At 40.9% G+C, this 23495-nt stretch overlaps 3 protein-coding genes, 2 long non-coding RNA genes and 2 other non-coding genes across 14 annotated transcripts; 3 read left to right on the top strand and 4 right to left on the bottom strand.

Moving 5' to 3' along the window:
* Positions 1-160: 160 nt before the first annotated feature.
* LOC103989619 (protein ABIL1) lies at positions 161-2916 on the bottom strand. 3 transcript variants are annotated; one of them, XM_009408517.3, is made up of 9 exons: positions 2715-2916; positions 2299-2381; positions 1955-2105; positions 1782-1881; positions 1600-1692; positions 1408-1495; positions 1269-1321; positions 1097-1200; positions 161-477 (listed from the first exon to the last, which is right to left on the bottom strand). In XM_009408517.3, the coding sequence occupies exons 1-9, from the start codon at positions 2799-2801 to the stop codon at positions 319-321; spliced, it is 918 nt and encodes a 305-aa protein (XP_009406792.2). In that variant the 5' UTR covers positions 2802-2916; the 3' UTR covers positions 161-318. The 3 variants fall into 3 exon arrangements, with proteins under 3 accessions (XP_009406792.2, XP_009406793.2, XP_018682996.2); XM_009408518.3 differs by having other exon boundaries at positions 1097-1194; positions 2715-2915; XM_018827451.2 differs by having other exon boundaries at positions 1955-2133; positions 2715-2872.
* Positions 2917-3912: 996 nt separating this feature from the next.
* Positions 3913-4110, top strand: LOC135616013 (U2 spliceosomal RNA). The gene has a single exon (XR_010488247.1). It is a non-coding gene; the product is annotated as a U2 spliceosomal RNA (small nuclear RNA).
* Positions 4111-7018: 2908 nt separating this feature from the next.
* Positions 7019-12129, top strand: LOC135615712 (S-type anion channel SLAH2-like). Of its 3 annotated transcripts, none has more exons than XM_065114566.1 (6): positions 7019-7282; positions 9525-9659; positions 9746-10288; positions 10623-11393; positions 11482-11513; positions 11593-12129. In XM_065114566.1, exons 2-6 carry the CDS (start codon positions 9534-9536, stop codon positions 11915-11917), a joined length of 1797 nt encoding a protein of 598 aa, XP_064970638.1. In that variant the 5' UTR covers positions 7019-7282; positions 9525-9533; the 3' UTR covers positions 11918-12129. The 3 variants fall into 3 exon arrangements, with proteins under 3 accessions (XP_064970638.1, XP_064970637.1, XP_064970639.1); XM_065114565.1 differs by lacking the exon at positions 7019-7282 and adding an exon at positions 8202-8332; XM_065114567.1 differs by lacking the exon at positions 7019-7282 and adding an exon at positions 8377-9389.
* Positions 12130-12149: 20 nt separating this feature from the next.
* LOC135615713 (uncharacterized) lies at positions 12150-13497 on the bottom strand. Its single transcript, XR_010488123.1, has 2 exons — positions 13268-13497; positions 12150-12373 (listed from the first exon to the last, which is right to left on the bottom strand). It is a non-coding gene; the product is annotated as an uncharacterized LOC135615713 (long non-coding RNA).
* On the bottom strand, positions 13317-13515 carry LOC135616014 (U2 spliceosomal RNA). Its single transcript, XR_010488248.1, has one exon. It is a non-coding gene; the product is annotated as a U2 spliceosomal RNA (small nuclear RNA).
* A 769-nt stretch (positions 13516-14284) lies between these two features.
* On the top strand, positions 14285-18340 carry LOC135615711 (uncharacterized). 2 transcript variants are annotated; one of them, XR_010488121.1, is made up of 5 exons: positions 14285-14540; positions 15556-15794; positions 16055-16165; positions 16291-16401; positions 16471-18340. It is a non-coding gene; the product is annotated as an uncharacterized LOC135615711 (long non-coding RNA). The 2 variants fall into 2 exon arrangements; XR_010488122.1 differs by lacking the exon at positions 16055-16165.
* Positions 18341-20685: 2345 nt separating this feature from the next.
* LOC135615710 (reticulon-like protein B1) lies at positions 20686-23095 on the bottom strand. Of its 3 annotated transcripts, none has more exons than XM_065114563.1 (5): positions 22795-23095; positions 21409-21430; positions 21289-21328; positions 21140-21209; positions 20686-21045 (listed from the first exon to the last, which is right to left on the bottom strand). In XM_065114563.1, exons 1-5 carry the CDS (start codon positions 22988-22990, stop codon positions 20876-20878), a joined length of 498 nt encoding a protein of 165 aa, XP_064970635.1. In that variant the 5' UTR covers positions 22991-23095; the 3' UTR covers positions 20686-20875. The 3 variants fall into 3 exon arrangements, with proteins under 3 accessions (XP_064970635.1, XP_064970633.1, XP_064970634.1); XM_065114561.1 differs by adding an exon at positions 21523-21703 and having other exon boundaries at positions 21289-21433; positions 22795-23090; XM_065114562.1 differs by adding an exon at positions 21523-21703 and having other exon boundaries at positions 21289-21430; positions 22795-23088.
* Between the last annotated feature and the right edge of the window lie 400 nt (positions 23096-23495).

The following is a 23495-nucleotide window of genomic DNA, read 5'->3' as shown; positions in this document are numbered from 1 at the left end:
ACAGTCAGTCGATCTGAAATGTCATCACATGGTCAACGCCCTTCTAGTTCGATCTTCTAGAAAGATCTATCGAGTAAAAAGATAGAAAAACTAAACCCATTTGCTTGAAACCCAAACCCGATTTGTGTTGACCACAAACTCAGAGCTACTAACTTCCACATCGAAATTGTAAGGCCTGACATCATATTCCAACAATGGAGATTGTTTATGGAAGTAAGGTTCTAGTTAGTCGGTGGGGTACATTCCACAAATGAAAGATAATTAGGGTAATACATTTATACTGAATGCTTCACCATAAGAAAACTGGGAAATACGTCATCAGATGGAGATCTTTCTTGCTTTCAAGGTTTTGTTCTTGGTGAACAATGTTGAAAGCAGGCTCTTACCGCTCGGCGGCAGCGGCTTACAGATCTCACGTCTACTAGGATTATCAAAGGATCGGAATGCTGATATAGGTTTTGAATCCTCCAAAGGACCCTGCCAAGCAACAATCCATCACTTCTTAGATCTAGGCACAGAAATAGCTCAGATAGTAGTTCTACAGAAAAAGCACAAAACAACAATGACAAGATCAAGCTACATCTCATTCCTAGGCATTTGGTATTGTCTCAAGGAATAGTTTGATGCCGTTAAACCAAATTCTTCGACTCACTTGATAATTCAGTAAATTTACAAAGACAAGTTTGATTGTATTATCTTTAACAAGGAACCGAATGCACATGAACCTTGGTTTTTCTTCAAGCGATACACCTATTAATATGGTCACATCTTGCATAAGACTTGAAACATGTTCTATCATCAGTTAAAAGTACACATTACTTTCGTGACTTTTTGTTGACACAAGAACTTCTGAAATTATTCATCGAGGGATAACAATTGAGCTAACATATATACTGTATCTGATAACTTGATGTGGATGGAAATTAATCTCTTTAGGATAATAGAACCTACCGGTCAGTACAGATATCCCAAGTATTTGGGGTGGGTTTTAGTGTGACCCTGATGAATATACCTATTGGATCTTTAAGATCATGAGATAAGATTTCTTCCAAGTCACAGATTGAATCTATAAGACTATGGTTGATGTGAAACTTACCATCAAATTAAATTTGTTTGAGATCATATAGGAAGTCCCATTTCCACTAGCTGCCCGGAGAAGAAGACTCGATAAGGGCTGTGACGTAGCAGGCTCTTCTGCAACTAAATTTTACATGACCTCGTGATAGAAAAAATTAGCTTCAAGAATTATCATCAAAGAAAGAACATACCTAAAAGATGGAAGACTTGAGAATCTATTTTAGAAGACTTAGCATCTCCAGTGCTGCACACATAGCAAATTACAGAACATGTCCTTGGAAACCAGTAATAAAAGGAGCTTATTAGAGAAAAAGGTTTCCAGAAGCTTGCCATGGTGCTGGGAGAGGAGGAGCTTCATTTTGTGCAGAATTAGCTTCTGAAGCAAGATGCCAGGAAAGAGTTTTTGATCCAGGTTTTCCTTTATCATCAACAGAAACAGAAGGTATCATTTGGCATCAACATGTAATACACATGTAAACATAGCAAGAACAAGGATACATCAGATGCATAATAATTACAGACCTGGAGCATGAGAATGAGGTCTCGCCTTACATGGATTTGCATTGCCGCCTGCTGGCCACTGTGAGCTACTCTGCAAACTTCTACGGCCAGAATCTGACTCGGGTGATTAAACATAAGGGTTACACATATGATCTTCACCATTCCATAAGAGACTAAGCAAACATTACTTCGTCGATTCATACTTGGCAGACTGTAATGCTTGTGATGTCTCGAGATTCTCCCCGTCATCTGAAGCTTGCTAAGACCTTCTGTATCGCCATAAGCTTGGCAAGCAAAAGCTCGCTGAGATGAAAACAGGAAGAATTAACTCTGCACGACATGTTAAAGCGCTACCGATTCATCAGACAATGCGTACCTGATTCAAACATGAAATCTTCATCTCCATGGTCGATACGTCCAGCATTTGTTGTTCGAACAGGTCGGTCAGTCTGTAGGCAACCGTGCCAAGATGATCTACAGCGTTCACAAGGGCTCGGCCAGCATAATTCTTTAGATTATCCAATACCCTAAAATCCCAAAGATGAATATGACAATCTGCATTTAGAACTATAAATTTTAATTATGATATCCCCCTAATTAACTATGCAAGCAAGCAATTGTTGCGGTATTTGTTCTTTTCACTATGGGGGCTAAAACGAATGATAGAGAGACAATTGTAATCGGTCATGCAGAGGTTTTTGTTGGGGAAATAAACCTTACGTCTGTTTCTGCTCATTGTGGAGGTAAGACTTTTCACAGTACTCCGCAGCAGAGTAGAGTTGAGGTCTCAGGTTCTTGAGTTCCTGCGCAGAGTCAGTAGCGGATTACATCCACATCACAGCTGTTATCTCGACTCGAAGCACCACAAGAAGTCAGCAGATTACGCCCTATCCTTAAGTCCATTCCATCACCGGAGGAGCAGAAAAACTTGGGAACGAAAAAGGAGGAATTTTTCGCGACGCCCAACACAAATTACCGCAGTCCTCGAGTCGCACAAAAACAAACACTCACGGAAACCGACTCATGAGGGTGAAGTAGGTGCAGAAAACCCTAGCAAGAAACAAACGATGAGAGGAGCGGATCCGATCCGGAGGCGGACGCAAAGGAAGCGAAAGGAGAGAAGGGCCGGGGAAGACCTGCAGAGACTTGACGAAGCTCTTGCTCCTCTCCACGGAGGCCTCGTCGAACGTCATGGCCCCGCTCTCCGGCCGCCACTGCTGCATCTTCCTCCTCCAACGAGGCCTCTACGCCAAGGCAATCCAGCTAAAGGAGCCGAGCGAAAAGACAGTGGGAGTAGTTCGGCTATTAAAAATCTCGTCCTTCCTTTAAGGTCGAGGAGAGAAGGCGTTAAAGAGGGGAGCGGCGGGTGGCGTGTGGGAATTGAAGTCGAAGTAATCCCGGGAAACGGGTTGTCGGATCCTTTCCCCGGTGGGCGGAAGCGCACGATGATCACCGTTCATCGTCCTCAAGAGCCGTGCTTGCGCGGATCGTAAAGCAGAGGCACACGGATACGTTATTCCCGCTAGCTTTCGTCTAATAACTAGAATTAATTATAATTAAAAGGATTATGTTGACGAATCCAACAGTAGACTAAATTATGGTCCCATGAGAGGCATCATTAACCAACTTACGTATGAGATGACCATTTAGTAATGAATGACTGAAGAGATAAAACTTCCGAGCAGAAACATCGGAGCAATAGTTTCAGGGAGAGCCACAGTTTAGACGATAATACTAGTTTGGCAGGCTACAGAAGCACTAATCACGACACACATCTCCTTGTCATCCAGCAAACTCCAGCTGGAACAATGGCCCCATGGAAGGAGAGAGAGAGAGAGAGCTACTTTAGCCACCGAACTCAAGTTATCCATTTCTTGGTAAGCTGTCGAATCTTTTTGTTCTTGATAGGCCACAAACACAAGCTTCGTTGCTCTCCGACAACCTGTATTGTTGACACAGTCTTGGAATCAAGACACGAAATTAGTAGAAAGATTGTTCATATAAACATAACATGAAGAAGATCTGGACATAGGATCATTCGTTCTGTACCATTGTAAATATTTGATCAATATAATTCATCGTTCAAAGCTAAGTTTATAGATGACATATGGGCTTAATTTATATTCATAATAGGGTTTAGTGAGTAATGATAGTTGCCATATAATTTCAAGATGGTTGAGATTAATCATCATGATGTGATGTGAGGTTTTCTCCTCCCCCATGAAGAAAAGCTGGGAGCTAAGACACTGACGAAATAGTCCCACATCGCTTTAGCTCTGGCCTCGGTTGGGATGACAGCGCTATAAGAGATGGGGCGGTGCCGATTTAGAACTCATACCTTTCTCGGCCTTTTGGCTAAGATCAAGTGTAGTATCTGTTCTTATCAGTTTAATATCTGATACGTGGGTCATCGATCCACTATGATATTAAATTAATTTCTTTTTGGGGGAGGGTCCACTACAGTGGCTTGCCACTGGGTCCCTCGCGCGTCGCCTCCGCGTTGCACTGCAGCAGGGGCCTGGCGCACCCCGACCAACACGTATTCCCAAACATTCTTACCCGACGGTGAATGTCTCTGCGAGCCGCTGGAAATTATATTTTTATGTGGATAATAGGTTTCTATTAGGAGAAAATAAAATGAATAGGAATGTATGGGTTGTGACCCAACTCATTGCGTACGATGAGATTGGGGAAACCATGGGAACACGATGTTGTGTGTAAAACGTGCAAATATTATTAGGGGACACGATCGTTTCCTCATCCCAAGGATCAACCATGGCCTCGATGATTCAACGATGCAAAATTGGAAAGGCCAGTCTTACCCACTCTTCTCCGCAGTCTTCTTTTCGTATACACACCTATACACACCAGGATCGGTGGTGCGTCGTCGTCGTCGTCGTCGTCATCTATGTGTGTTGGACCACCGGGCACGACGAGCAGGAGTAAGTCTGTCTCCCATTAACCAAAAGAACGGGCAAGTGACGAGGCCACTGTGCCGCGTAACTCCGTACTCTCCTTTGCGGAAAGCGAGAGAGTCGTCAACGGCTCGGCCAAAACGCAAGTGGAACAGATCCACCGTGGATCCCGCGGCTGGCCTACGTATCGAGATGCTATTGGTCGGCTCAGTCGACGCCTGGTATTTGGGTCCATCCACATCATTTCATCGGGTTTAGAAAGAGAGTACACGTAGCTGAAGGATACGTCGCAACTTCGATTACGACTTAAGTGGGCGAGTGTTAGGGTGCGTACGTGCTTTGATGATGGATCCACATTTTATTTTGCAGGTAGTACACTGCTAATGATAGATGAACATTAATGATAATTATAGAATAATAATAATGATGATAAGTGGACAAGTGACATTGGTACGTGTTTGGTGTTCTGCTGCTAAAGCCCGCAATAAAAGCTTCAGGACCACAAATCATTGGATTAATCCTCCATCTCGATCATATCAAATCATCTTCCTAAGAATTCTCATACCTCTTGAGAAGAGCAGTCTCGAACGAAAAATCATCTTTTCAAAATTGTTGTCTCTGACCATAAGCCTCAGACTTCAAGCCTTAAGGTCAATAATTGCATCCATAATTCAAGCTGTCATGTCAGTTAATGGGGTTAATGATTTCAAGTGATGGAAACTTTTCCATTGTCTTCATCTTCGTAGATATTTAGGTAATTAAAAGGATAAGACTATTTGCTTATAAAGTTCTCCTATTGTATAGGGAAAATATACTTTGATTTTATTTGAGAAATCGAAAATATTTTTCTTCAAGCTCATCGAGTTGTGGCTTTGAGTCTTTGTAACGACGAAGAAATTAGAATAGGATTACGAATAGGATTCATTGGAGCATACTATGATATACATGCTCATGTTTTTAGAATAAAGAGACAAATTAAAAGTCGATTTGGAATAAGAATATAAGACTATAGTGTCCAAGAATATTCATCCTCCTATCTTAATCACTATTTAATTTAAAAAAAGAATTTCACTGTCACCAATAAAATATTTTTTTTAATGATATTCTTGAAAAAATCTTTTTTTATTTTTTTTCATTTGTTATCTTTATTTTTTTTCCAATATCCTAAATATTCTTCACATGGGAGATGAAAATAATGGACCTCGACGATCACAATGGGTTGAAAATAGTAGAATATCTCACGGTAGATAGAAGTGGTCGAGATGAAAGTTACTCAGTTGAAATGACAAGATCGATATAGCGAAGCACCCACAACGAGATAGAAATGATGAGACTTTGTGATAGAATAAAGATGATCATGACAAGATGAAAACGAGGTAACCTTATCCAATAGTCGATAATGGAATAGAAAAATGATAATGAAGAGCATTTTGAGTATTAGAGGAAAATAAAGATATCAAATGGAAAAACAAAAAATAGAGACATCATAAAAAAAAAAAAAAAAGATTTTTTAGAAAAATCATCCAATCACACCTTAACTGATCTCTTGGTCCTTCTTGTTTTCGTCGTCATTTTTTCTTATAGTTTTGAAATCTTTCCATAACCCACGGAAACATGCACTGTGCAACTCCTCCACGTCTCTCTCTCTCTCTCTCTCTCTCTCTCTCTCTCTCTCTTCCATTAACGCATATTTCGCACCACGCACATAACAAAGTGCACGCCGATCGCCTCCTCGAGACTTTTGGTAACAATACAAACTTAAAACAGTGAGCCTTTCTAGAAGTTGGACTATATATATATGCAGTCGACCAAATCATCATTAATCCCAAAACTCTTCAAGGACTTTGACTAACATCACGTTTGGGGCCATGCAGCAGCAAGCAAGCTTGTGAGCTTCAACGTTTTGTTCACTTCATATTAATCATTTAACCTAATCGATGAGTGTTGTTTCCAATGTACCAGTAAATATATCATAAATATTCCTCAACCACATCATGCTGCTGCGCAAATAGATTGCTGCGATTGGAGCTTTACAATCGCGGCCTAACACTGTCGTAAAGAGAGATCCATGGAGGCAACACATGGTTGGCGAAGCTCACCACTTGTTGGCCAAGCCACATCTTTGCTGGCCTCCATCTCCATGAGAGAGAGAGAGAGAGAGCTCTCACAAAGCAGTCATATAAAACTGTTTTGTGGATCCTTCATTCCGTAACCTAACCTTAATGGCTACCCACTTAGTCCTCTCACCTTTTAATGCTTTTACGTCCATTACTACTGCTACGAACGAACTCGGTCGCTCTCGCCACCATGCCAGATTACTACAGCCAGGAAGCAAACCGGCCGTCTGACACAGACCCGCACTCCATCCCTCGCTTTTTGACGTCAATTTGGGCTCGCGCGTCCACCATGCTATTCGAAAAGCATTCCTCTTCCACTCACTTTTCTGCACGGAGTTGCTGGGTGCGCCCGTGGTGTGGAGCTTTATCTCTTTATCTGCACCCTCCTACAAGAACCAACGTTCATCTTCCCTGACCTTGGAACGACGCCAACCGAGCTCTCCGCATGGAACAATATTAGTTCTTCCGGTCTAATTCCAAGTACACCGTCGTCAGCATGCTTCTCGTCCGGTCCTCGTCTTAGTACTGCAGGTTTGAAACCCAAGCTCGCTCGATCGCTGCAATCGCACTGCCATTGCTGTAGCTGCGGGTTTCTTTGACATTACCTTCGTCCCCTGGTCGTCTCCGAGGTCCTCACTCCACACTACCTTTCTTCCGCGTCTCTCGAAACCGGTATGCAATGTCTGAACATGGAATTAAGTCGTGCATGTTTCTCGTTGATAACGTCATTTTTGCCTGGTTCGGTCGAGATAGAGACAAAGTCAGGAACGTAGGTTTGTAGATGTGGGAAAGCATCTTGGAACTCGCATTATCATGCTTGGTTTTGATTAGATCTTTGTCAATGCGTTTGACAAAAGATAAACTGGCATCCGGAACTGGCCGCGCCAATGCAACCAGTGTCAAAGCTCGAGATCGAGCAGATGCGTGCCCGTATAGCAGATTGTATGTAGACTTTTTTTTTTTTTTTTTTTTCTCGTGTTCTAAATGATTGTTTGGTTGGATTTTTAGAGGAAAGTATTTTGTTGGTCATATGTCATATATGACTCTGCACGATTCATCGTATGATGGCATGAATGATTTGTTCCACGTCTATTTAGAGGGGAATTAATTAGGAAAACGATGTAATTAGCAGCCCGGGATGCTCGTTGGTCTGGCGACAATGCTTGTGACTTCTGGCTTGGCAGATGTGTGAGTCACCCCTTCATAAATTCCCCAAGTACTGATTGCGTCTTTGCCGTTTAGTTCGATGGAATTGTCGCTGAAACGTTTCATGCCGACCTTGTACGTGGGACATACGCCGATCGATCGAGTTGTCAAGCCGGTGAGGTCATCATCCTTGGCGGCTTTCAGGGGCGATGCACGCCACTGATGTAGCAGAGTCCAGAAGAGCCAGCGCCACGTTGGTTGACGTACATGCCAAATGGCAAGAATAAGTCATGTCGGTCATGCTAATCATCCACACCTTTATCATTGTCCCCATCATTTTGGGACTGTTAACTGATAATAATGGCTACCAGATTCCTGGAACAGCCAGACGCGGTCTCGCCAGACATGGCCTGCTTGCTGGTCTTTAAAGCCAAACCACAAGCAAGAAGAAGGTCTTGCAATGTGAGAGGTTGGCTCCGAGCTGGTAGTCTCCCCCCCCCGTCTTTTAATTCGAGAGTAGTATTACTTGCGTTCCTCTCTCGAAAACAAGGCAAATCAATCACTTAGGTTTACTCGGTGAGTACAGCTACTTTTGATTTGGCTTCCTTCCATAAACATATATCTGAGCTTTGGTTCGATTCCTCGCTTTTCATGCTCGGGAAACTGATGCTGGTCAATTTAGTATCGGTAGAACGTTCAATGGCATGAGTGACACGATTCGATCGATAAGCTCGATCGGCACGCTTCCCCGTGACTATGATCGGCGACAACGATGGGCCCCACGAGGGTCCACCGTTGCCACCAATCCCGTGTTAGGCACGGACTCGTGGCGTCCGTGAAGAACGTGCGCCGAGTGCTGAAACCTCAGTGCCCAACGATGGGATGACCGACGTCGGGAGTACGGGCCCCATGCACCGGGACCGATGCAGGATGGATAACTCGAGGTGAGGACGGTTTTGGTGGATCGATCGATCGATCGGATCCACGATCTTGTTGCCATGACCTCTGATCACTCACGTGCATGGAGAGATCGCACGCGGACCGATCGGCAAAAGTTTCTCCATGTCCAGCGGTCGACGGTCGACGGTCGACTTGCGGAAGGTAGGTCGTCCTTCCGTGTCGACGAAGGTGGCAGCACATGCTGTCGGACATCGGCTGGCCCATGGCGGTCAAAGCAGCCGTGGAGTTCTTTTGACGACTGTGGCGGGCAGTCTCCCGCGCATTCTTCCCCTGGTCGATGCTCTGCTCCACCCGCCAAGCCCTAGAATAATACGGAACTGATCGACGATGTACGCCGCGAGCTTCTGCGAGTCCGCGCCTTTCTGCTCGCTTTCTTTAATCGCTTAAACAAATCAAAGTTGCGTTTCCGTCAAGAAACCGCAGAGTGATGGCGACGGGGGAAGCTCCGCGAGGGTTCCAGAGATAATATCTCGCCGTTAGGCCGCTATATTCTGCTCCGTCGCTGCCATACCAGTCGTGTTCCTTTTCTCCTTTTCCTCTTCCTCGTCTTCTTTTCCACCCTAGTCAAGTGGTTGTTAGGGTTGTTGTCATCTCATCTTCCAAGTCGGTATATACCAAGAAAAGCCGCCCTCGTTCATTGTACTTCCTTTTCCGGGCCAAGCTTTGTTATTAGGTAACTTGGCAGTGCACATATTGTTATGATATCTGATGTAGTTTAACGTCTGCTACGTATGATCTTTTAGTAGTAGGAGTAGTAGTATTAGTAGCAGTAATAGCTGTTTGAATCTGCTGAGCTGATGATGTGCAGTTGGTTCCGATGGAGCAAGTTTCCTGTGATGAACTTCCATCTCTTCTCAAGTGTGCTGCATCCGAAAAGGTTGCTGGCTTCGACAGTGTTGCGTGTGGCATTACCGGTCCGCAGGGAGAGACAACAGCGGGCAAAGTACGTTGTCAGCTGTTCTGTGTGGTTCTGTTGATTTTATATACGGATTTGTGATGAAGCTTAGAAATCTGTGTGCTCTGTGTCAGGGATCCGAAGACGCGTGCTGTCATCTTCCTGCCACTGTGATCAGCATTCCTCCGGTAAGATCAGCAGCACAGGAAGGCAGCAATCTGTCATACGCTCTTTCTGTAAGCCTTCCGGCCTCTCCTTCCGGATTCCATATCCTGCAAGCTAACCAAATGGGATCCGGAGCAAGTGAGACGGCTCGACCTGCTCGATCTGCTACTCCCACTGCTGCCGAGTCGGAGCAACCTAAACAGGGGAAGTCCTTCTCTCAGCCTATTCTGCCGGTAAGTTCCGATGGGAAGGTGATGGCAAATGGTAGAGTCGTTTCTGATCCACTTGAGAAGAGTCGAAGGATGTCAGGGAATGATAACCAGAGGGACAAACGCTTCGATTCATTCAAGACATGGTCTGGAAGACTGGAGAGGCAGTTGTCCAACTTGCGTGGGAAACCACAAGAACCCGACGACGAGGCTAATGACTCCAGCATTATCGAAGTCGAGCCTGTGCCCGCAGTAGATCGCTACTTCGATGCTTTGGAAGGACCTGAACTCGACACTCTCAGGGTATTCAATCTTCATCCCTCTATCTCATGATTACAAGAATCATCATTCATATCGTCTTTCATCCCTCTATAGAAGATTTAGTTACAGATCGATGTGTAATCTAAATCCGAGGAACCTCAACGTAAGGAGTTATGCAGGATGTTGAGTAGCTCGCATCCTGAGAGGAAGGCATGCTAGCAATGCACATCAAACACTTTTGTAGGACTTCCTAATGCCTGATGTTTCCACTGTTAGTCGCCGAGGTTCGAGATGAACCTCAAGCGACACGCTCGATTCTTCCCTCCTCTTCTTCTTCTTCTTCTTGTGGCATACTGAACACCTCTGTTTCGTGCAGGTATCGGAGGTGTCGGTGCTTCCCGAGGACAAGAAATGGCCTTTCCTCCTCCGGTTTCCCATATCTTCCTTCGGTATGTGCCTCGGTTTGAGCACCCAAGCCATCCTATGGAAGGCATTGGCCACATCGCCGTCGGTGAGCTTCTTGAACGTGAGCCTGACCGTCAATCTCGTCCTCTGGTGCATCTCGCTGGTGCTGATGAGCACCGTGTCCCTCATCTACGCCCTAAAGGTCATCTTCTACTTCGAAGCGGTCAGACGAGAGTACTACCACCCTGTCCGAGTCAACTTCTTCTTTGCTCCTTGGATCGCCTGCCTGTTCTTGGTGCAGGGCGTGCCGCCGTCGGTGACGGAGACGCCGCCTGCTGCTGTCTGGTACGCCCTCATGGCTCCCATCTTCTGCCTCGAGCTCAAGATCTACGGGCAGTGGATGTCGGGAGGCCAACGCAGGCTGTCCAAGGTGGCCAACCCTTCCAACCATTTGTCCATCGTAGGGAACTTCGTCGGCGCGTTGGTGGGCGCCTCCCTGGGGCTCAAAGAAGGTCCCATCTTCTTCTTCGCCGTTGGATTGGCGCACTACACGGTCCTATTTGTTACCCTGTACCAGAGGCTTCCTACCAACAAGACCCTCCCCAAGGAGCTGCACCCTGTTTTCTTCCTGTTCGTTGCTGCGCCCAGTGTCGCTTGCATGGCTTGGGCAAGGATCAACGGTGACTTCGATTACGGCTCCAGGATTGCTTACTTCGTTGCCTTCTTCCTCTACGTCTCTCTCGTGAGTCATCATCTCTCCATCACCTTCCGCTTCTTTCCTGAGTTTGGTGTTGCTAATCACTCGCACGAATTTGGTGTTCTTTTTGCAGGCTGTGAGGATCAATTTTTTCCGAGGCTTTAGGTGATGATTTGTTCTTCCATCGGAGAAGATGCTCTGCTTCTTCTGCTGCCGTGACTGACTCTGTCCATTGATTTGGCAGGTTCTCGCTGGCTTGGTGGGCGTATACTTTCCCAATGACTGGCTTCTCGATTGCAACCATCAAGTATTCGATGGAAATTACCAATGCGTTCACCCAGGCACTCTCTGTAGGCTTCTCTGCCATCTCCACCTTCACCGTCACAGCCCTGCTCATTTCCACCATCATTCATGCCTTTGTCCTCCGTGACCTCTTCCCCAACGACATCTCCATCGCCATCACCCAGAAAAGGCCAAAGTTCAGCAAGTTCATTGCCCATCTGAGATCCATTAGCTCAGACACGAAGGAAATGGAGGCGTCGGTTTCCAAAGATAACCTGGAAGTCTGAATGCTTCCCCCGCCCCCCTTCTTCCTTCAGGGTATCATCCAAATCTAATGCCAAGGCCAGTCATTCAAGAAGAGAATGCTGATCTCAGGAAATGGTTCGGCATTTCATCAGGTGGTCTGGAGGAAAGACTGCATCACATATAAATGGGCTGTCGTGGACTTATGTATGTAACTCGAGTGAATAAAGAAAAATGATGCTATAAGTGAATTCAAGTGCTTCTCATCACTATAAGTGAATTCAAGTGCTTCTCATTTGCAGCTCTTCTATAAATTATGTCGATGAAGAAACTCCGCAAGATTTAATTTGGGTGAATTAAAATGCAGTACGATCTTTATGTTCCCGAGTATGATATCTTGTTAAACAATATTTTGTTTAATACATTGGATATTGATATAGAAAATTTAGCACAATTGATATGGAGTCTTCATGTGTCATTCAAGTCATCCATCGTCCGCTCTACAAAGATTCAAAGTAAAAAAAATAATTTATTAACAAAGATAATCATAATTTTTTTTGTTAATTTTAAATTTTATGTTCTCACAAAAAAAAAATCATAAACCCTTCTTTATTTATAATAAGAAAAGATATTACAAATTTCATTTATTTTTTTAAGGTATAAAAACACATCCTAAATAGAAAAAAAATTATTTTCTTTTCTTGAATTACTTAAGCTCATATTTGAAAATGTCAGATCACTAACTTAAATTTCGGATGGATCAAATCAAAAAAATTTTCTTGACCCTGATTTATATACAGGTGACATATCGAAAGCACAATATTTTCACATCAAGAGTGCGATAATTTTATCTCGAAAACTCTATACCTCCACCTCGGATTCGGATTCATCATGAAGCTACTTCTCAATCAATATTGAAGTCACCTCAAATCCATCTTAGAGATACTTCAGATAATCATATATACAATCAACTAAGATGTCAATGATATTTTTTCCTAACAAATACCTATATTTGAGGTTATCTTTTACCCAATATTTGATTTGGCTGTAAATTTGTCTGAATGTATATACCCATTTTTTTATAGTTTTATGAATGCCAAACTTTTTGGTCGTTGACTATATGCATGAAGAGTCATTAGTCATAACTAATGATATAAGATCATATGATATGAATGAAAAGGAGGTCTAACGAACGAGCGAATAAAAAACCTAACCTCACGTTTGGCTTAATTTTCAACGCAAGTGTAGACAAAACACAATATTTGTTTAGAGACGAGAAGAGCATAAGAATGGTGCTTTCGTAAACGAAATTACAGTATTAAGAGGCTTATATCTAGCTCTGGATGAACGAAAAGGCATTTATCATAAAGCAATGTTAATAAACTAAGCTTTACCATAAAGGTCATCGCAGCTGCAGTAGAAACGTTTGTACATATGAATTGGTCGGGGTGCGCCTGGCCCATGCAGCAGTGCAACGGATGGACGACGCACGAGGGACCCAGTGGCTAGCCACTGTAGTGGACCCTCCCCCCAAAAAAAAATTAATTTAATATCATAGTGGGTCGATGACCCACGTATCAGATATTAAACTGATAAGAACAGATACTACACTTGATCTTAGCCAAAAGGCCGAGAAAGGTATGAGTTTTCTGTTAGCACTGCCCCTGCTTTTATACCACTCCCATCTCAATAGAGACGCGTAGCTAACCGATGTGGGATTATTTGAATCCATCATCTCCTTAGTTACATCAACCGTGTACTATCTTGACATAAAATTTCATAAAATTGAATATTAAAGACCCCGTACTTCTGTTTTTTTCAACCAACACTCTTAAGCTTAACAACAAGTTTGATCAGACATTTGATTTGGGTTAAACTGAGGTACAACCTGTGATGAAGTATGATGATGTTGTAAATTTGTATAGGGTCCGTTTATGTCGGAATGTCTATACATTGTATGAATAACGTATCGTAAGCACATCGATAGCATTTATATGATTTAATGTCTTAATATTGTATCCCGTAGCTTTCTTATTCGTAATGTAGCGATTCACGCCATGATTTTTATAATATTTAATGTCACATCGCAGGGGTGAAGTGGGGTGAGCTGACGTAGCTCGTTGTTTTTTATAATATTTAATATTTATATTTTCTTGAAAGGCAAGCAAATTATTTTTTATTTTTTTAAATTAGGAAGTCATCTATAAAATTCAACTGAGTCATAATAGAATTTAATCGATAGCAATATATATATATATATATATATATATATATATATATATATATCAAAAGTTAAGTACTTTTGATGGACGGTTGAGCTTCACGCATCGGTAACAGATTCAAACAGAAAAGCTACCTTCTTCCATCTGCTCATATAAATAGCCCGAAGAAGCCCTCAGGAACCTCACCCCATTTCTTGATCTCTCTCGGCTTCGGTTTCGGTTTCTTGGAACCCTCCGCTCCTTTCTTCTCGATTCAATCCGCACACGTTGTTCTTGAATCCTTCCACCGATTTCTGTACTGGTAGGCGATCGATCGATTCCGCGCACTTTTTGAATGTCGATTTGAGCGGGTGCACCCTGGAGGACGGTTTCTTGGGTTCTGATATGGAGCAGAGGACGGGGGGGAGACCGGAGTTACCTTCGATGAATTCCCTTATTGCCTTAGGTAAAAGCTTAACACTCGGATCGTTTCTTTAGATGTGTGTTTATTTGGATCACGAGGGCCTTGGGTGGCAATTTGTCTTGTTTTTCTTTAGTTCGTCTTCTTACCATGATTTGGGTGTTGATTTTGTTTTCCTGTTGAAAAGATAACAATCTTGATTGTCACAGATATGCTTGTTTTTGTCTTTACTTCCCATCTGATGATAAGAGTGTTCAAGATCTATTTTAGTGGTCCTCTTCGTGTTCTGTATCTGCTTGTTATTATTTCCCTTACATTGTTCTGATCCCGCAACCTTACCTGGGGCAAATTCTTGGGCATCCTACGGAAGTCAACCGCTAGGTCACAATCCCTTCTGTTATTATTCTTGTGATTACTTTATGGCTTCTCTCAAACAAGGGGTGGATCTTTATCAGATGGACAATCCTTAACATGCTTATAATTATAATTGAATAGTTATATCTTTTTCTCATTTACCAATGAATTTGTCCGAGTATTTCGGAAGGCAATAATTAAGACGCGGACTCTATAAGAAATACCCCTTAGAATTTTAGTAATAATTTATAATATTCTATTTCTGGTGCAAGGCTGGCATTTTTGGCTGGTGCTAATGAAAATTCCAAAACCGAGAAGACCTCATATCATTGTTGAATCGAGAAAAGCTGACGGGTCCCTTTTTCGCTTTTTAGTATTATACATGATGTCGAAAGGAAGCAGAGTAATCTTGAGTTTTCTTGGCGTCAGAAATAATTGTCAATGTCACTTCCTGCCAAATGAAACTAGTCGTGCTTGTATACACCTCTGTTTTTTTTAGCTGTGTTTCTTACATTTTATTTAGTCTTGAAAGAGGTTTTTGCTGAATTCCTCATCTGCAACTGTGTTCAGAATATTTCTGCTTTTTCTTATCACTTGATGTTTGCTGCCTCATTTGTCCTTCCGTCTACATAGTTTAATAGCTTAATTATTATTTGAAGAAGCAAAATGGGACAGGCAAACTGATAATAATTATTTTTGTTTGAAGGATCATACCAGGTGGACCCATTTGATCCTTTAATAGAGGAATCTCAACTGCAAACTGCCAATCAGAACATGATATTGTCCATACTGTATAGCCTCAGCTCCTTTATTATCATATCTGGTAGTTCTTTTCTTCGGTCTCCCTCGTCTTCGGTTCCAAGAACCTCAGAAATAGTTATCATATCTAGCAGTTCTTCCATGCGCCAACCTAGAGGCTACTTTATATGTTTGCCATACTAGAAGGTAACCTGATTCTACTAGCATGCTAAATTTGTCTCTGTCAAGTTTTCGGAGTTACTAATCTGAGTGAATTGCCACAAGGAGATGCGAATCTAGATGGTTGTATTTTACTATTAGAGTTTCTTGATAGTTTACCTAAATTTTTGGTGGCAGAGAAAATATGAATTAGGAAGTCTTTGGAAAAACTGTTTTGTAGATAATTTTCATGTGGCCTATGCTGGTTATTGGCCATTACACATAGCTTATTTAATTAACTGTCTCAGATCAACTATTCATGTGGCTGAATGAGAGAGTTATTCTGAACCCATTCCTCTGAGTGATTAATCTTGACGTGGATTATGAGGGTTAAAATGACCTTCCAATTTTGAGCACAGGTTTGTTTACTCTATCTCTACACAATTCTTTCCAAAAGATAAATTTATTTATTCCTAAGAAGATGTGTATTCCCATTCACTGATTTCCTGTATTCAATATAATTATGGTTGGGCTGCCATCTCAGGAGAGCAGGGAATCAATATTAAGGAAGCTTTTGTCAAAAGAAAAGGTTGAAGGACTCTACTACAAGGAGCTTGCAGCAATCACAGACGGATATACTGGTAGTGATCTTAAGGTAAGTTATGTTTTCTTGGGTTACAGAGTCACCATATATGGATGATAATTCCTTAATAATTGTGGACAGAATCTCTGCATTACAGCAGCATATCGTCCTGTTAAGGAGCTGATTCAGAAAGAGAGAGAACAAAGGAATTGGTAAGTCTGTACATCTTCAAAATTTATGTTCTGGATTTGACTTAACAGATTTGACACGCTGTTAATCTTGCATATTTTCTTCATAGCCTACAGCAGAATTTCAATAAGTCTTTTTATATACATTTTATTTTCCTGAGTTTTTATTATGTATAAATTAAAGTATAGATCACACATATACCTTTATGATTTTCTCCGAGAACAAAAAAACTCAAATGTTTTCTTCTAACTTAATTTTCTTTATCTATACACCTTAGGTCATTACCAATCATAGATAATACAATATCGACTGACACGTGATCGTGGAATTCGTCACTTTCCACTCATCTGTCTTACGTGGATAAAGATTTAGACAAACACAAACTTTTTTCTTATCCATGATAAGGAAAGTAATTACAAGTTTCCTTCTCATTCATTATGATAAGAAATGTAATATAACGAGGAAGACAATCACAAAAGATATTTTAAATCTAATGCAAGAGATTCCTTTTTGAACTACTCAAACTCACATTTGATGACCTTTGATTACTAACTTGATTTCAATTTTGGTAAAAAAAAATCTTTTTGATTTTAGTCTTCGTGCAAGTAACACCTTCAAAGCTTTACGTTTTCACTTCGGAGGCACTTCGGACAACCTTATATGGGTTTGAACCGAGCTAATCAAAATGTCAACGATATTTTCTTGTAATAACTAATGTTTCCCGAATTTTCTACACATAAAATCAGTAAAAAGTTACATTTTTGCCTAATTTTTTAAAACAAAAACCAGGATTTGAATTATTTTACTAATGTGAAATTTGATATAATCCATTTTTATATAAAAGTAAGTGTACCTTATGCCACTGTAAAATTTATGCCCGAGTTGCATTGGTCGGTGCCCATGCTGGCTGACTTCCAATTGTAGCAATAGCTGATTACTTGCTCATGAACTCTTTCAAAGTTAACTGTAATGGTTTCGGGAGGAGTATAAAACTGAAAAAGGTGAGAAATTTTCAGTGGATTCGGAAAAAGGTGAGTATATAACCTGCAATTGCCCTTAGGACATTAAACATGGAAGACTTGAAGCAAGCAGATAATCAGGTGAGTTTATGCTTTTGTTGCATTCTAGAAATCTTCATTTTAAGCATATCTGCATTTTAAAATTGCACGTTCAACATATTGAAGTGTTAAGTATTGCTTATCAATCAATCATGGTTGTTTGTTAACCTGTTCTAGATGGATGACAATTTGATCCAAAAATGAAACTTGATCAGACAGACTGGACAATGTCAATAGTATTATGGTTGATATGTTTATAATTCTAGTTTCAAACTTGTATATTGCAGCTTAGTTTTCTCACGAGTGTTGCATAGAATAAGGGGCATTGTTCTACATGTGGGGTTATTGTTAGTGCTGCCAAATACAACTTTGTGTCAATTTTGCTTGGGGAAAAAATTGTGCGCCATCCTTATAGAGTGAGATAAGCTTTAGTCTGATGTCAAAGATATTCATGCGAAGCATGCTTGCCTGGATTTGTGCGTGGAGTAAGTTGCGACGCTTGTCTGGATTTATAGAGTTCACCTTTTCTTTTTATTTTTTGACTATGTCATTCTTGATACAGATTTAAAGCATCTCAATTGCGTAGAGTCAGTTTCTATATCCTTTTAATTGCTTTCTTCTGGTGAATTTTGTTGGTGACTTAGTCTAGTGATGTTTCGAGTTACAATTGGTATGGTTTGTCCATCAAACACTATATAGAAGTGGCTGCTGTTTATGCCTGGAATTTGATATGATGTTTGGATGGCATTTTCTTATTCTTTACGTTTTTAGCATTATTCTTTCTTAGAGAGAGTTTGGTGGCTCTTGTCTTAGTTTCTACTTAAGACGTCATGAGCCTTTCAGCTTGCTACTTTATTCGTAATTAGTTGATTGTGGATGATGTCTGAAGTTCCGGCCTAATGACTTAATAATTCTTAGTTTCATCAAGGAAGAAAATGGTTCTTTATGGAAAATTTACTTAATAATTTACATAATAACTGTTTATTGGCAATTTATCTGAACACATTTATTACTTGTTACATGTAAACAATTCAACACCCCTCTAAAATGTGAAATAAAAAACTGTTAAAATTGTTCAAAATTTTAACTGTAACGGAACATGACGGTGTTGAACAAGTGACATTGCGAATAAAAAAAAACCTTAATAACAAAATGTATGTCATCGTCCCAAAACATCAGCGCGCGCGAACACACACTCTCTCTTTCACTCAGTCACTCACTCACTCATTGGCCTTATTAAGGTCAAAACATAGAGAAGTTTGGTATGTATTTTTCTTTCATAAACTCAAATCTTAAACGGAAGATGTATTTTTCTTGGAAGAAACATCGGTTGGCTTTCTTCAGGCGCGTCCACATCATATTTCTAGTTGTGTTTGAAAGCAAATTAAAGTTTGTCTTCGGTTTTTTATTTCTTTTGTGTGCGCCCTATAAATCAGGAATAAGAAAGTCCAAATTAAGCTAAAGTTCAAAAGCCTGCTGATTTAAGCTAAAAAAAATAATATTTATACAAAAGCCCTATCTTAATGAATCATAAATTTCTAACATCATGCCATATTGACAAATTAAAAAACTTGGAATCATGGGCCAAAATAATTTCTACCATCATAATGTAAATATTAATTTGAAACCTTTTTTTAACAACTAATGAATCATAAATTAAAGATACTTCTACTATCGCATTATTCAACTAATGAATCATAAATTAAAGATACTTCTATATAACATAATGTAAATATGAATGTGGTCACCAGAAGTTTCCCCAACAAGTGTCTTTCTGCATCATTTTGTCTATCTAGTTTGAACCTCCTGTCACTAGACCGATGCACCAAAACTCTAGCAGAACCATGACAGCACTCTTCGTATTACTGTATGCATCTAGCTCAACTAATAATGATGACATAAAATTAGACCAGGTGTGTTGGTTGACAGGTGTGTATTTTGTCCCCACGACCTGCTACAGGGAAGAAATTTAATTTCTGTGACACAGATTATCATCATTCATATAACTGATGCATGCAATCTTACCACCCTCCCTAGCCACTCATTATGACATAAAAGATCAAATTTATAGCCAAATCCTAAATCAAACTCATTGTCTTCCCTGAACCTGAACCCGAATCTCCAGAGGATTGGTCATTCACCCTGTGGAAGCAAAAGTAAGACTACCAATGTTATGACTGGAGGTCAGGAAGTATGCATAAAGGCCATTGCCTTTATCCCGGAACATGGTGAAAAAAAGACAATTAAATAATGAAAGAAACATTTCTTTTAAATTCAGACAGATCAAAACCAACAAGCAACCATAGATCTAATAAATTTGATTTTAGTAATTCATATTTCTATGTATATCAGAACTTCCCCAAATGGACGAGAAAATTTATATACAGCTAAACACAAATATATCTTGTTCCTTCTGACAGCTACAATATCAAGTTTATCTAACCTATTTAATTAGGTGTTTCTGGTTCATCAAAAATCTTTGGCTTGTCCAAACCTGGAACAATGGAAATGATATGAACCTGTCATTGGAGAACATGAAAATTGTTGTCGTTTGAAATTGACATTTCAAAACCAAAAAAGCAAACAGAACAGACCGCTATCATCAATCACAACATCGACTCTTGTCTTTAGGCTGATTTGTTTGTATCATTGATAAAGTACAAGATTATCAGTCACCATATCATCAACAGTTCCAATTCTGCAAGATCTTCTATCATGTAGCATGTTACTGGACTTAACAAATTTCCAATTTTGTGTTAGTTAAATGGTTTACCTAAATAGCCTTTACCTTTTCTTAAAGCTCTGAAAATAAAATTTCATATTCTTATTGAGGATTCTTTTTGATATCTTCCATAGGACAAAGATGGAAAAGAAGGAAATCCACTGACCATGAAAAAATATTTACTCCACAGAAAACATGAAATTGTTATGATAAGCTTCAGATGTGGATCAATTTTTATGATATCTAGGTAGTTACAAGATCCTCCAAGATGACGCCGAACGACTAACAAATGAATATAAACCCTAACACGCTCATATAATCCTAAACATCACATGTATAAAACCATAACGTAGATTCTACAGAATCAGATATTTAGTGAAAATGGTATACAATTCAATGCTAATGCTTGGAATGATAATGCCAACATACGTATGATCCATGTCATAAAAACCTGGAATAGCTCCCAGCTACCACATTAACATTATCAAAGACAAGATACTTCGTTCAGGATAAGGAAGAGTTCAAAGCAAAATAAAGTGGTCATAACAACGACTGGAGCCACAGTGTACCTTTTTGCCTACAGGAACTTTTTGTCTTTCAATGGTCCCCTAGGTATCTTGCTCAAATACTTGGCCTGAAAAACTGCATAGTGCTTCTTTAACTCCACTGATGCTTTCTCGGCAAATGCATCAACTTTGTCTTCATACTTATCATATAAGAAAGGCACAGTGTGCAGCGTGACAAAGACTTCATCAGAAGCCAAGCAGAACAACGTTCAGATACAATGCAAAGGTAAACATAGTTCTAGATTATTAAAAAAAAGAATCTGAGATCACATTACCTATATAAAACAAAGTCAAGAAATTGCAGCACCTCCCGATGGTTGAAAGAACCCACAGCCCAGCAATCACCTGAACCCAAAAAGTCAAATCTCTTTTAGAAGTATATCAAGCACCAAAATCTCTTTTAGAAGTATATCAAGCACCATACAATGAGGAACTTCTTCAGATCACGTCCTGTTGCAATTTCCCTTAAAACAGCAAAACCCCTATTAATCTCATATCTGAGAGAAAGTGCAATGTCCACAACCAGATTTTCAGGAATGCTCACCACAGGAATGTGAGGTGGAGACCTACTATGAAGAAAGCATGGATAAGTGATTGGACAGTTTCATCTAATTCAAAGGCAGATCATAAGAAACAAAACTAGTAGTAATTCCCTCACTTGTTGATCAAGAAAGTAGCATTTGACCAGAGGAAAATGATAGCAAGAGACAATATAAGGCAGTGGCAGAACAAAGTAAGTAAATGGTATTCCATCAACTCAAAAAAGATCCAGGTAGCCGTGGCCCCACCAAGCACAGCAGCAGAGGCTTTCTTGTTCTTCCACAGGAAAACATCAGCAGCTGTTGAACGTTCAGAAATTTAGATTATTTGAGAACTCATACCAACAAAAGATTTCCAGATCCATGGACGATTCAATCATTTATGCAAAAGATTATATATGAACTATCAACATATTTCCAAATAATACCAAGGTTGATGACTTTAATAACCAAGAAACAAGAATAACTGTTTCAGATAAATCTCAAAGGGAATAGATTTAAGAATCTGGATGAATATGGAACAGGATCATCACGGGTAGCAATAAACCAAGTTAGGACTTTATGTTCCTTCAAAAATGCTAGTGATCTTGACCTGGATCGCTATCAGTACAAAAAGATCAAGTTAAGGTTTACGTTCTTCTGAAACTTTTAACTAGAAAGGTTAAAGGTTATAAGCTATCAGTACATTTACTAGTGATCTTAACCTGGATCGCCATCTGCGCAAAAAGATCAAGTTAGGGTTTATGTTATTTCGAGACTTTTAATCAGAATGGTTAGAGGTTGTAAGCTATCAGTACATTTACTAGTGATATTGACCTGGATCACTATCACTACAAAAAGATCAAGTTGGGGTTTGTGTTCTTTCCCTCAGCGCAAAAAGATCGAGTTAGGGTTTATGTTATTTCGAGACTTTGAATTAGAAAGGTTTAAAGGTTGTAAGCTATCGGTACATGTACTGGTGATCTTGACCTGGATCGCTATCAATACAAAAAGATCAAGTTGGGGTTTATGTTCTTTCCGTCGGCGCAAAAAGATCGAGTTAGGGTTTATGTTATTTCGAGACTTTGAATTAGAAAGGTTAAATGTTGTAAGCTACCGGTACATTTACAAGTGATCTTGACCTGGATAGCTATCAATACAAAAAGTTCAAGTTGCGGTTTATGTTCTTTCGAACTCTTTTAATTAAAGAGGTTAAAGGCCTTAAGCTTTTCTTTCACCCTTCCAAGAAATTAGATGCAAATCCAAGTAAATCATGCCTACGGCGAGAATCCAGACAGATCACAAGCGCAATAGAACTCCAAGATCGCAGCTAACAACAACTGCGTAGATCGGAGTACTCAAGATCGCATTCGAGAAAGGGAGAAAACGAAGGTGGGAAAGAAAGATCATACGCTTTCCACCGCCCAAGATCTGGTGGACGGGCTTCTCCCGGCCGAAGAGGCGGCTGATCTTGGACTTGACGGCCTCCGTCACCACCGACGCCTTCGACTTCTCGTCGTCAGAGTCCGACGACGACGAGGAGTCAACGCCGTCGCGGATCTTCTCCATTACCTGCTCGATCAAGGTCTCCTCCGCGTGCTCCGCCATCGCCGGAATCGCCTTCCCCAAACCCTTTCTCTGCTTTCACCCTTTCGCTCTCCCACGACTCAAGATTCTTTCTCGACAGGAACATATCCGCGGCCAATGAGGAGGGCTCAATACCAGCATAAGACTCACAGATGCCATCGTGACCGTCTGATCGAAAAGGTTAAGACGACATGACGTCGACGTTACCTAACGGACTGCTTTCCGCCGTCATCTCCCGTTAAGCGGGCAAACCATCCTCCGTCACGCCGTTGGCTCAACGTACACCAACTCAGGTTACGATCAAATAGGCCAAGCCCATCAAAGGGTCCCGCTTGCACTTGGCAATGAAGAGCTGCCAAGTGGCCACGTCCTAAGGGAGGGAAGTATGACGCTGGACCCCACCACGACAAAACTTACGGGGCAATGAAGCGACACGTCGGACGATGGAAGATTCTAGAGGGTTCGGGGACACGGAGATTCCGACGCCGTGGTTGGCGAAAGGTATATTATATTCGAGGAAATTGGT

The sequence above is a fragment of the Musa acuminata genome, chromosome BXJ2-6 (genome assembly GCF_036884655.1).
Source record: "Musa acuminata AAA Group cultivar baxijiao chromosome BXJ2-6, Cavendish_Baxijiao_AAA, whole genome shotgun sequence".
Taxonomy (NCBI): Eukaryota; Viridiplantae; Streptophyta; class Magnoliopsida; order Zingiberales; family Musaceae; genus Musa; species Musa acuminata.
The sequence above is the reverse complement of the archived record's forward strand: the minus strand, read 5'-3'. Positions and strand labels throughout refer to the sequence as shown.

What these genes read in the sequence shown, in the direction of transcription:
- LOC135615710 (XM_065114561.1), bottom strand. Translation starts at nt 22,990, where the DNA reads ATGGCGGAGCACGCGGAGGAGACCTTGATCGAGCAGGTAATGGAGAAG. An exon ending in ATCTGAAGAAGTTCCTCATT is followed by an intron (nt 21,210 to 21,288) that starts GTATGGTGCTTG and finishes TTTTGGGTTCAG; the next exon opens with GTGATTGCTGGGCTGTGGGT. An exon ending in CTTGACTTTGTTTTATATAG is followed by an intron (nt 21,046 to 21,139) that starts GTAATGTGATCT and finishes CTTCTGATGAAG; the next exon opens with TCTTTGTCACGCTGCACACT.
- LOC135615712 (XM_065114566.1), top strand. Translation starts at nt 9,534, where the DNA reads ATGGAGCAAGTTTCCTGTGATGAACTTCCATCTCTTCTCAAGTGTGCT. An exon ending in CTGAACTCGACACTCTCAGG is followed by an intron (nt 10,289 to 10,622) that starts GTATTCAATCTT and finishes TGTTTCGTGCAG; the next exon opens with GTATCGGAGGTGTCGGTGCT. An exon ending in TCTTCCTCTACGTCTCTCTC is followed by an intron (nt 11,394 to 11,481) that starts GTGAGTCATCAT and finishes TTCTTTTTGCAG; the next exon opens with GCTGTGAGGATCAATTTTTT.
- LOC103989619 (XM_009408517.3), bottom strand. Translation starts at nt 2,801, where the DNA reads ATGCAGCAGTGGCGGCCGGAGAGCGGGGCCATGACGTTCGACGAGGCC. An exon ending in CAAGCATTACAGTCTGCCAA is followed by an intron (nt 1,693 to 1,781) that starts GTATGAATCGAC and finishes CACCCGAGTCAG; the next exon opens with ATTCTGGCCGTAGAAGTTTG. An exon ending in CAAACAAATTTAATTTGATG is followed by an intron (nt 478 to 1,096) that starts GTAAGTTTCACA and finishes GTTGCTTGGCAG; the next exon opens with GGTCCTTTGGAGGATTCAAA.